The 12,872-nt window shown below is 42.3% G+C and overlaps 1 protein-coding gene across 5 annotated transcripts in view; it reads right to left on the bottom strand.

The window, feature by feature from the left end:
* Positions 1-12,872, bottom strand: part of LOC146392192 (glutamate receptor 3-like) — a 92,083-nt gene that overhangs the window by 9,222 nt on the left and 69,989 nt on the right. For 3 of the 5 annotated variants that reach the window (XR_014801610.1, XM_084943179.1, XM_084943211.1), the window contains exons 11-14: positions 11,534-11,907; positions 10,833-11,031; positions 1,580-1,827; positions 687-801 (exon numbers count right to left, since the gene is read on the bottom strand). Coding sequence is in view for 4 of the 5 variants with exons in the window: in XM_084943179.1 (XP_084799305.1) it covers positions 687-801; positions 1,580-1,827; positions 10,833-11,031; positions 11,534-11,907 (936 nt within the window). In the remaining variant the exon portion in view is untranslated. The remainder of the gene's footprint in view (positions 1-686; positions 802-1,579; positions 1,828-10,832; positions 11,032-11,533; positions 11,908-12,872) is intronic. The other 2 variants (XM_084943188.1, XM_084943196.1) reach the window with 1 other exon arrangement.

Here is a 12,872-nt window from a genome sequence, read left to right on the forward strand (position 1 = left end):
TGTTGAGCGGCCGTTTAGCGGTTGATCTGTTTTTTATTTGTTTGCTATTAAGGTGAACTGGCTTTTAAGTTGTCGTCCACTGTCACAGAAGTGAAGCAGCAGTGTGGTGAAGTACTGCGAAGCCATATTTTAAAGGATTAGCAAATCTCACCTCACCTCACCTCATCTCACCTAAAATGAAAGCCTTTTCAGTTCAGTGTCGCTGGCAAAGTCTGTTCTTGAATTAGACCAACTGGCTATACTCATCAAAGCTGCCTAAATAAAGCCCTAATATCTGAGGCTGGGTGATCTGTCCCACACGTGAGTAAGGGTGAATAAACAAGGCTCAACCTTTCACAGCGGCAGGGCAGACACATTCACATTTGTCCTTTTCAAAATTTCCTGTAAACACTACTTTGTCAAACAGAAACACGTGTCCTAACTCTCTTCTGTACTCTTCTTCGTCTTGTAGAAGTTTATCTTTAGCATCCATAAATATTTTTCTGTTGGTTAAGCAAGAGCTCCTCAGTTTGATCTGAGCCGTTAAGCCGTCTGGTCAGACTGTCGGTAAATTTGGTAATCTGCCTTTGGGGCAGCAGCAGGTTGGTTGGGGGCAGACAGTTGGTTTGGTTCTGGTCGGTTTGTTCCAACAGCCTTGCCGATTACTCTGCACTATGGTACCCGATTGTGGTGACATCGAGGCTGACCTTGGAGTCACCTCCCCCGCTGCCGCACTCTCCCTTGTCGTACCACCATTTGTTTTTCAATTTGTCCAAGAGGCCTTGCTCATTCAGTTTTAAAACTGCCAGGTTAACAGCATTTCTTGAAACGATAAAACATAACTTGTAAGAAAATGCACAGGTCCGTGAGAAATCTAATGCAAGGTAATAATCGTACTAAGCATCATGAGAGTAGTTAATGGTAGAGAGGCTACCACTGTCAAAGCAGGGGGCTTATGCACAGAAAACTATCGGTTAAAATCAGAATGGTCTAGGGAAGGACAAATTGTTTAAGAATTTCAGGAATATAGAGAGATAAGAAAGGCTCGTATGAGGTAGAGACAGTGTTAAATCTTGGAAAAAGGTGGCATAAAGGGTTACGTAGTTTAGAACTGAAGTGTGCGGGATGGGGACACTTGTCATTGAGAAGAAAAGTAACAACAACAAACATCATGCAATTAACATTCGTCACAAGTGACAGCGCAGCTTTTAAAGGCTAAATTGAAAAACCATTGAACTGTTAAATTAAAAGTGACAACACAACAGTCAGGTAGGACAGCACACGGGACAGAAGGAGAGATCGAAGGAGAGAGAAAAGCAGTGAGAGAGACATAAATATGAAATTATTGTTAGCTTTAGCCTCATTATCTGGATTTGACTGCTCTGCTATAAAACGGCAACTCTTTAGAAATACAACATTAAATATCGTTAATTAACTTTTGTATCCAAGTGCAATGAAAGTCATACAACCGTTACCTCTGTGTCCATTATCAAGAAAAAAAAAGGAAGGAGAGGAAGAGAAGAGAATGACAACAGGGGGACATCAGGGTAGGTGGAATACTATAACAACATAGGGGATATTGTTATATTATTCCACCCACCTTAATGCTGAGCCTTTGGGCGTCGCCACACCGTAGCCTTTCGAGTCGAGGTTCCCGCCGACTTTCATGGTGTCGCACGGCTTCCGCTGCTCGATGTACTCGTTCATGGTGGACTCGAGGAGAAAGGCGAACTTGCCCTTCGACTTTCGTACCCGGGCTACGCCATCGGGTGTGGTCTTTACAAACACAGAGGGCTCAGCAGATTTCATGTACGACCACATCTTCTCGTAAACTGCTATTTTGGATCGCTGCGCAGAGAAGAGAGGGAGAAAAGGAGTAGCTTAGAAATCTGAAAAATCACACATGTGCAATGGATTTCGTCATATTTTTGTGCTTCGTGATCGTACGATTTAAAAAATGGCATCGTGAAGTATTTATAGACATCTTGGAATGAAAATGTGTGATATCTTTAAATACTTCCAGGGAATAGAGCTGACAGACCTTTATGAGATCATGAAGTACAAGAATTTACAAAATCCATTCCTTTTATCAGCATTCTGAAAATGTACCCTTTAAGTACGTCACTTGAAATTCACTGAATGGAAAAATCAGTTATGCAAAAAAAGATCTTTAACAATTGAAAGGGTGTAAATTGCAGGTAATGATCATTCTATCTGAAAAATTTGCACAGGCCTCGCATTTGTTTCCTGAAAGTTCAGCCTCAGTGGGCTGAGCCTGAGTTTATGGTCCTAATTTAACTTGTAGAACTTATTACATTCATTTATTTCAACAACACTGCTAATGAAATATCTCAACTGTGACTCTGCACTGTAGACGAAGCGAGAGAAGCGAACAACAAGGCAACCCATCACAAAGTGACGAGGATGAGCATTTTCCCGGCGCCCGCAGACAGGCTTAGTGAGCCTGTAAAATCTGGAGGAGTCGGGCACTATCTATAATAAGCATCAATTAAATTATTCAATGCCGCTGGATTTATTTTGGCATAGGCATTTCACACATCCCGGTGTGATCCTGGTCCAAGCAGTGATGAGCCATACTTTCCAAGTGCTGAAGATTGGATCCCACATTAAAAAACAAACAAACAATAAAAAAAAAGCCAACACACTTTCTTTTAAGCAAAGGCCAGAAGAAGGAAGAGCAAAAAGAATTTGACTAAAAAATAAAAAAGCATAAATTTGCATGTAGAAAATGACCGTAGCATTTGATATGCCAAAATCTGCCAGAGATACACTATATTGCCAAAAGTGTTTGCTCATCTGCTTTCAAACACACACGGACTGGAGAAGCATCTTATTTTTAATCTACAGGGTTTAAAATTATGTCGGCCCAATATTTGCAGCTGTAACAGCTTCTTGAAAGGTTTTAGAGTGTGTTTATCAGAATTTTTTATTATTCGTCCAGAAATGCATTAGTCGGGTCAGACACTGATGTTGGACGAGAAGGCCTGGCTCAAAGTCTCTGCTCTAATTCACCCCAAAAGGTGTCCTTACAGGTTGAGGGCAGAACTCTTTGCAGGCCAGTCAAGTACTTCCACACCAAACTTGCTCATCCATGTCTTTATGGACCTTGTTTTGTCCACTGATGCACGATGTGGGAACAGAAAGGGGCATCCCCAAACTGTTCCCATAAAGTTGGGAACATGAAATTGTCCAAAACGTCGTACTGTTCTCCTGGATACTGCCAAACCCAGACTCGTCCATCAGATTGCCAGATGGAGAAGCGTGATTCGTCACTCCAGAGAGCAAGTCTCGACTGCTCTAGAGTCCAGTGGCGATGTGCTTTGCACTGTGCTTGGTGATGTAAGGCTTGGATGTGTAGAGCTGTAGCTTCCATGAAGCTCTCTACACAGTGTCCTTGAGCTAATTTTTTTGGCCACATAAAGTTTCGATGCACTATGCGCCTCAACATCTGCTCTATGACGGAGCAATTCAGCCACTTCTGCTTTGTTATAATACCACTAACAGCTGACAGTGGAATATTTACTTTTGGCAACATAGCGTACTTTGCTGTGGCCTTTTTTTTCCTCATACCACAAATCATTAGTGTAACAAGAATGAATAATTCATAATGTTAGTAAATTAAGATAACAAGACTGGGTGTGGGTATAGAGGGAGTGATTACCTTTTGTATATATTGTTCCAGTATTCCCTTGCCCATTTTTTGAGCTATCCCCTCTAGCTGTGTATCCGTTCTCTGCCCCGAGCTAGATATTCCAAGTGTTTCCTGGTTTTTCGACTTTGTTATTCCCCTGCACTATTAGCATCATTAGCATTGCTATTATTAAAGCTTGTAAGTAAGTAAAACTTTATTTATAAAGCACCTTTCAAAATATAAAATCATAAAGTCCTTCTGTCACAGTATGCCGAAGCAGACTGTATGAATGTGAGGAGGACAAAAGGCGAGCCGTTTAATATGGCTGATGGAAAAATACTAAGGCAAACAAAGATGAGAATAAACAATAAACAACCTAATTGGGGAAAAATCTTAAACATGAAACTTGGCCTGGACCCGTGGATACAAATATACCTGGAAGATGGAAGATGGAACCACGACAACATGACACGAACTTGACAACATGGACAAGAGGGCAAGAAACATGACAGACTAACAGAGAAGACCAAAGTGAAACATAACTAAACTAAACTTAAGGTAACCAAATGATAATCCCATTACTCAACATATTTAAAGGGATAACTTAAGAACTAGTGCCGTCAGCGTTAATCTCATTAAAATAACGCTAACGCCATAACCACATTAACGCGGCAAATCTCCCTTAGTGAGTTAGTGCGAATCGCCTTTTGCGTGGGGCTGCACAAAAGCGTTAGCGAGCTAACCGCACTAACGAGCTAACCGCCTTAACGCGGCTGTGCAGCTCCACGCACGGGGCAATCCGCGCTAACTTGCTAAGGGAGATTTGCCGCGTTAATGCAGCTATGACGTTAGCGTTATTTTAATGAGATTAACGTAGACAGCACTATTAGAAACTCAAAACATAAACTGAAAATGCTGGGTCAGAGACCCAGGATCGTGACAGCTTCACAACAGCCAACAACTGATAAAAAAAACAAATCAAAAAAATAATAGAAAGCAGATCTAAAAAGATATGTTTTTAACTGGATTTTAAAAGAGACCACTGATTTAAAATCAAAAAGAAGACAGTTCCACAGTCTGGTGGCCGCTGAACAGAAAACTCTGTCTCCTTTTTTTCAGCTTAGTCTAGGGCACCAACAGCAGGCCCTAGTCACAGGACCTCGGGGACCTGCCAGGGACAATGGGTGCAAAAGCCCTCTGATATAACCTGGTGCCTGCCTGTGAAAACAATCCTCTCATGATCCTCACAGGAACATGACAGTTTGCTGTACAAAAAAAGTTTTACCTTTGATATTTTATATATTTAGCATGCTTAATTAAAAAAAAAACAATGGGCACAATTGTCATACAGTTAAGTTAACGTGCTGACACCTGTGGCTTTATGCGCCCAAACATACTGACCAGAGCACAGGCACATGAATTGGTAAAAAGCCCCCTGTAACTAGAGCAAATCCATCTCTGATGCATTTCTGTTAATAAACAAAAGCATTAACCTTGACCTAACAAAAGTGCTTTTACTTGCTTTATGTAATCATATACAATTTGTTTGCTGGCATCTGTCACAGTCTAACCGGGCGAAGGGTGAGAATGAAATGAGACAGCAGCATAACACAAATTAAAAAGCCTGCATGATAAATGTTCAGAGCTCAGATGAAGAGGAATTCAAGCTGTAACGATAGCTGCTCTGCTTTAATTCAAATACAACAGATGAGGCTAAGGAGAGTTAGATGTGCCATATTTGACAACAGCCACATTCAATGTCTTCAGTTTGCATGTGTCAGACAGCGTGAAAAGGACGCTAGTTTTTGGAGGACATTTCCCCAAAGACACGGGGCTCATCTGTTCAGCGGTGGGAAAGCTCCAGACGCCTCCTAGAATGAAGAGAAAAGAATGGATCTGGGCATTGATTACTGACGACAGAGTGTGCTGCCTCAGTGCTTTATGAAGTCAATTCATCAATAGCAGGACGGGGAGTGGGGACCAAGTGCGGCCGAGATCTAAATAGGCTGGTTTCACTGCTTCTGCTAAAGTCACCACTGAGACGCTTAGAGAAGATAGAGAGAGAAAATAAGACTCAGTGAGAGAGCCCATCAGGGAAGGAGGGACGTTTGATTATTGAATGCTGGCGCACAAATGTGCATACTGACAACACAATGGCACGTACAGTACACCCACACGAACACGCCACTAAGAGCCTACTCCCTTACAATGTAATCATTCACATTCCCATCTATGGTGGTCATTTAAAATTCAATTAGGGAATAATGACTGTAAAAGTCCATAATCAATGAACAGACAATTTGTTGAGCAGTTAAATACGGCCATAAATACAGATTTATACACTTGCCACTCCTTTACACTATATAATGGCCCTGTTAGAATATACTGCTGTGTCCTAAATGAGATTCCCACGATTTGACAGGGAATGGCTGTGATGCCTGTGTTGCATGACTCTGTGTTCGCTATCATGCAAATGTCACAACCCTCCTTCTCTAGATGTCTTTTAAATTACTAAGATCAAGCACAGTGTTGCTATCTTTATAACAAAGTACCTAAATAGTGAGTCTCAGCCTACTCTCCTTCCTACTTACCTATCTGCCTACCTAGGCGACATTGTTACATCATCTGTGTAGGTGGTTTTCCTGCAAAGCTGTCTGAAACTGCGAGTTTCCTGAATAAAGACAGGCTCCGGTCTGTTATTTAAGCCTCCCGACCTAACAATAATTTGTTAGAGCAAGTGTTCAATTCAATTCTCTTTCATTTATACAGCACCAAATCACAACAACAGTAGCCTTTAGTTGCTTTATATTGTAAGGTAAAGACCCTACAATAATAGATTCATGAAAACCCCAACAATCAGACAACCCCCTATCAACAAGTTTTTGGCGTCAGTGGGAAGGAAAAACTTCCTTTTAACAGGAAGAAACATCCGGCAGAACCAGGCTCAGGGATGACTGGCCTTCTGTCATGACTGGTTGGTGGTGAAGGGGAGGAAGACAGGACGAAAGACATGCTGTGGAAGAGAGCCAGAGATTAATAATAACTAATGATCAAATGCAGAGTGGTGTATAAACACACAGAGTGTGAAAGGAGGTGAGTGAAGAGAGTGGTCATTGATCGTAGAATACAAAATCCCCAAGAATATGGTCGTTTTTTTCCTTTTTCAAACAATGGCTGCTTAAAAAGAAACACGTTTCACTGAGATTGCAGTTGAGTCGAGTTGCAGAAGTTAGTGAAACATGGTCTTATTTGGATTTACACAAGTCTTGGATTTTAGAGTACAAACGAAGTAGCAGAAAAGTTCTGTTAAAACTTTAAAGGAAGATTTTTCTTTTTCTGCCATTACCCACTATTCACCTTAAACTACTTTAGATACAAAAGATTTTCCTCTGAGACTAATCAGGTTACCCTGTAAGTATCTCTTTGCAATCTAGAGAATGCTTATTGGCCTGAAAACAGTCTTTAAAGTCTTCTGTGATGCAGAGGAAGAGAAAACAAAGGTGAAGAAGGTTTGCATTTCTGTATTTTGAAGATTCATTCTCCTTGAAATCAGTTGAAGATTCTATTATTGCAATATTGCTAATAATGTCATTAAATTGTTCAAGGAGAAACACGTGTTTGAAGTTCAAAGTCAAAGAAACTGACCTCTCTGTTCTAAATAACCACTTAATCTGTATTGATTTGGAATTACGCAGTGTTTCCAGGATGCTGTCCACTGCCCTTCGAACCGCAACCTGTTTTTTATTCTTCCTTCGGCGTGGCCGGCTGCTTTCATTATAGCCTCCCCTACATACGCTCCACTGCTTGTGTATCTTAAAGGCCATCTCCAAACACACAGCCACTACATTTCATTCGACTTTACTTCACTTCCATTTTGTTTGTAGACATCACCACTTTCCTCCAATATCCTGTGTGCCAGGACTACCTGTATCTCAAGTATGCAGAGATGAAAGTTGAGGCTCTGGGGGTGTACTTTGTCATTGAAGTGCCACATGCTACACCCTGAATACCAATTGCTCGTCTTTGATGCTCGTTGCTGGACTCCAATAACCGCTCTCGCGCCCGCTGTTGCCGCTGATCTAAAGTTTGCTCGGGCCCTCAGAGGATGGTGCTTTTCCTCAGAGGTTATGCCTATCTTGCGCTAGACACTTTTGTCAGCTTTCTCTCTTATGCAAACAGCCTCTAATCTTTATAGGAGCCACCCCTTTACCCGGCACTGTACTGAAACACAAAGTGACAAGAGCTTGGGGAGTTGTGTTACAATGCGCTGCATATGATTGCAGGGCAACCTAAGAATTTCTTGCATAAATCTCCTTGACTGCTCTTCTTCGTGCTACCGTGCCCTAATGCAGGTCTGCTCTGCATAAAAAAAGAAAAGCTGCTTATTAAACATTGCGTTGGACCCTGCTGAAGCCACCGTGTCTGTACCACAGTAGCTGAGACGTGAAATTGATTTTCATGCTTAGTAAAATGCATTGGTGACTGCACTCAAGCTGCTGCTCTCATCTCCAACACACCTGCAGATCAGTAAGATGCATGATGTTCACTCTTGAGGCTTGTGGGTAATGTGCAGTCTTATGAGGACAATAGAAAACAATGCTGCACTCTCATTTCTCTGTGCAATTATCATTCTTTCATTATTACACTGTTAAATGAGGTGCATGAAGGGACAGCAGTGTGGTTGTCTTTGATGGTCTCACCCCAGTCTTTACACATAATTAAACAGCCACATCAGCTCATTTTATCATCCCGGCCGTTATTATGATCCAGCTTCTGCCTCCATGTACATTTGGAAATGTAACCGAGCCAAGCCTTTCTGATGGAATAAAACCTCATCAAGAGGATAAACATGGCCTCGCTGGTACAACTCATCATTTTCTAATCATCCAAAACCCAAATATTCAACTGGCTGCATGAAAAGATACATGACAGGAATTCAAATGATGAAACAAACCACAGCAGTGCAGTAGAGCATGACAGCTGCTGTGTTGAGGAAGAGCATTACAAAGCCTGAAGCTATCCCGCCACTGTCTCAAGGTAATGCAGCAGACGGGCTGAAGACGGAGGACCGAGGAGAGAAGGGTGCCCAAACAAGCAGGGTAGTCTTGGGAAGACGAGCCAAGAACGGGCAGAGGCGGTGCCAAGCGCCTGAAGCCAGTCAGGCTTCCGCTGGGCACGTCAGCGGACTCCCAGGCCAGCTGTCCTAGCTTGTTGTGGGCAGCAGAATCAGCCGACTCTGACACCGCTCTTTGAAAATTCCTCTGCAGCTTTTCTAAAATTTCAGTCATAGGTGTACACAGCGATGGCAATATTGCCACACTGTCAGCTGTGTCAATTTATCAGGCACAGAGGAAAACAGCCTTGGAGGAATGTCTGAACTCCAGTAGATAATGGGATAATTCAACTAATATTAATACATTAAAATCCACACAGGAGTTAGAGAGCTTGGTTGCTTATTACCACAAGCAATATTCTTTTTTATGTATTTCTTTGTACTAAAAAGGTAATAAATGTGTTTTGCAGCACTGTTCTTCTTTGTCGGGGAGCTCTGGAAAATAAACCAGGTGAAATCATGAAAAATTCAAGGCCAGCAGTGTCAGAGATGATGACATATGTCTTGTTTGAAAATTTGGACTTGATTTAAAATTTCCAGCTGGTTGATGCCGTATGGGTCTAATTAAGCCTGAATGTATTTCCTGAAAACAGATCTGAAATAGAACTTGAACTCCGATTAATCAGTGTGTTTTTTTCCTTGTCAGCTTTCTACAGCTTTAATTAAAAATCCCTTGGAAGAGCAGCTCACACATGTCATTTCCTATTTGAAGACTCGGGGATGTATCTAGGACGCTCATTATACAGAACACAAGAAAACTCCAGACTTCCCGACCACTTCTCAGACAGTTCCTACCAGCAGACCTTCGGTGGCTCCGTCGTCAGACTCTAAAGCTAATTTGTAACTGGCATCCGTCATGTCTGTGACACAAAGGCGTATAGTACACTGTTTACACACCTGCGCAGCATCTCTGGTGAAAGGGAAAGTGATGACAGATTTATGAGGTGGTGTATAGAGAATTAAAAAAAGATGCGGTCATGCGCCATGTTTCCTAGAATGTGTGATGTTACCGTCGAGTGCAGCCCGTTTTTTTAAACAGCCCCAGAGTTTGCAGACTTAAAAAGAAAAGGATTTTAAACATTAAACTGTGCAGATACTATCTTTCCCTTCTTTGTTTTAACCCCCCCCCCCCCCAAAAAAAAAAAGCACAGATTTGACTTTGCATTTTGTTGTTGTGAGCAACGCAACCCAGGGGTAATACAAATGAAGTGCTCTTTCTGCCAACAGGCTGCAGCTGTGAAACATATGAATTGTTTCTCTCCTGCTGATGAGTAATGAGGGAGCGTAAGATAAAAGACTGTCATATTGCCTTTTCGTCATTACAGGCTGAGTGCTGGACACTGGACTGCTAGTGTAGCCACGGCCATGAGCTTTAGCCATCTCTGCGTTTCACATCAGAAGCCTGATTGTCTCAGATATGAGCACTGTCTAACTGCTGTGTAGCCTTTCGGAGACTAATACACTTTTGCTTCAGATTTTAGTTAATTTATGACCTAATTGCCTGCTTAGTATCTCACACCGACGGACATATTGCTTATTCCCTCTAAAATGTCTTTCAGACTGCTCTGTTTGACCTACAGGGCTCTTTTTCATCAGGTCCAATTTGCCTGCCATGGCCAGCTAGCTAATTACACTTCATGAACTGACCCTTCCGAGTTTGAGTCTGATGTGGGTACTTTGATTAGCCTCCTGTTTTTATCACCTCTGAGTCTTCCGTGTTGTTACCACGCTTTCTGCTGACAGGCCCCGTGCCTCAAGGTTGCACACTGCAGTAGTACTGCATAAATTTCACGTTTGTGTCATAAGAGTTCAAGAACTGCTTCTGTGTCAACACGCCTCATTTGGAGCAATCTTGTGCAGGTCAAGAGTGCCGCGCTAAAGGTACAAAATGGAAAAGTTGCAAGGAGGAGTTGATCAAGGACATTGCACAGAGCAGTTTTTTATGATTCAGAACGCCTGAGTGCAAAATATTTAAACCAAATGCATTATTTGCCATTTGAGCTGAAAGAAAAAGGAGCCACTGGCTGATTAGTGTTGTGCTGTGTGTGTGTGTATGCGTGCATAAAGCAGTTTCTTGACACTACTCACCCTAAAGAACTCTTTAGTGGAGCCTGAGTCCAAAGTGCCATATGCTATCTCTGTCTGCTTTGCCAGATCTTCGGCACTTTCTATAGGAGAGACCATTCTTTCAACTGTCAAGAAGGCAGCCAGGTTGGCTGTGTAGGAGGAGATGATGATGAGGGTGAAGAACCACCACACACCGCCAACAATTCGCCCTGACAGAGACCTGCGAGAGAGGGGTTGATGACAGGGAAACACGGGATGTAATTACACGGTGGCATGTAGTGGCCATCAACCAGCTAAGATCTGCCAGTTGTGTTTAATGTACCTAATTGCATCAGTCATCAGAATTTCCATGTAAATCATTAAAGGCAACCTGGTGCTGCATCAGCACTCTGAAACAGCACATTTCCACGGAACAAGTAAAGGCAAGTTGTTTAAATGTACTCCAATCCAAGTCTTTATTTGCTTGTGAAACAATCAGGGTTCAAAAGTCATTTCACAGCCTGTGGAACGTATTGATCTGTCTACTATGGTGATAAATATTTCATCGTACACTCACTGACACTGACATTGCACATATGATAGCTGCAACGAATGCAAAATTAGCACAAGCAATGAACACCTAAAAGGAGAAGAACAGAAAATTAAGATTTCATGTAGTCATCAGATTTGTTTTTCTACTTTCATCTGCTGTCCACTCCTTGTGTCTACTGGAGCTGACCCACCTGGGGGAGATGTCACAGCCCTGCTGCATGAAGGCGCCCAGCGAGAACCAGAGAGAATTGAAGATGCCAAAGTCATTGGGAGGATCGGGGGGAGTCTGAGGGTCTTTGGTCTCATCCTGTTCCTCGAGGTTCCACTCATAAGGACTAAACCGACTGACCAGGAACAGGACCACGCTCACCCCGATATAGGCAAACACTATACACATCCAGATTTCATAGGCCAGAGGGTCCAGGAAGGAAAAAACACCGGGCTTGGACTTTTGCGGCTTCTTTATCATAATGGAGATGCCCAAGCTCATAAATGGCTTGGAAAAGTCTATCACCTCTTCTCGCACCAGTGTAATGGTGAGAGGTGCAATGGCTATATCTGCTCTCTGGAAACAGGGACATGCACAGCAAGTGTTAGTTATGACCTGCATAAAGAAAGAGGTTATTTATTTATTTCTTTTCTTTATGTTTGAATGGCTGGAGCTGAGGGGGATATAAAACAACAATATTTTATTATACATTTTATACATATCATTTTCATAAATGAGCCACCACATTGGAAGACAGGCTGAAAAGCACACACACACACGCACAGTCACACACACAAAGAGAGAAAGCACGGTCACATTTGCGCCGTGTGTTTTGTCGTGACCTGGGATATTAGCCAACACTTGGAGCGCTAAATGAATCAAAACAAACTGTTTGCAATCAAACACAGGCAAAATTAAGTGTTAAGTGCGCACGCTAATTAGAACTGTTAACTTTTAATTTGCGAAATGTAAACAGGTTGCTGCATAGAGAAATCTGCAAGCCCTCCCTGTGTACACTTCATCACATGGCATTCAGCACGCCGGGTTTCCCAAACTGTTTATTCTGGCATTAGCTTTTTTTCTTTTTTTTTTCCCAAGCTGTTTCTCTTTATCCCCCTCCTTTGCTCTGCTGCTTCAATCACATTATATTATCAAAACACATCCACGGAGGTGGTGCTGCCTTTTTAGAAATCACAATGGGTTTCTCTGTAAAGGCAGAAGAAAATAATTAATCATGTTCAACAGTGTTACTGCAGCTTGTGTATGTGATTAATTAAATAACTGCTCCTCTTCAAAGGAGACAATACGCAGAAGACGATTCTTCATATTGGCCTGGGCTGTTGTTTTTTTTCTCTTTTTTTCGCGGGCGAAACCGAGAAAACATTGGACTGAATCAGCAGGAGGCAGAAAATGTTTCTTACAAGGTCAGCCGAGGAGCAACACAAATAGAGTCGATAAACACGACTGTTTTCTTTGCCCTGTCAACACAACGTTGCGAGCAGCTATAACCATTTAATCCGGGGTGCGGGCGTAAGCAGCAC

This window comes from Perissodus microlepis, chromosome 2, assembly GCF_051167445.1.
Source record: "Perissodus microlepis isolate ML-2025 ecotype Zambia chromosome 2, ASM5116744v1, whole genome shotgun sequence".
In the NCBI taxonomy this organism is placed as follows: domain Eukaryota; kingdom Metazoa; phylum Chordata; class Actinopteri; order Cichliformes; family Cichlidae; genus Perissodus; species Perissodus microlepis.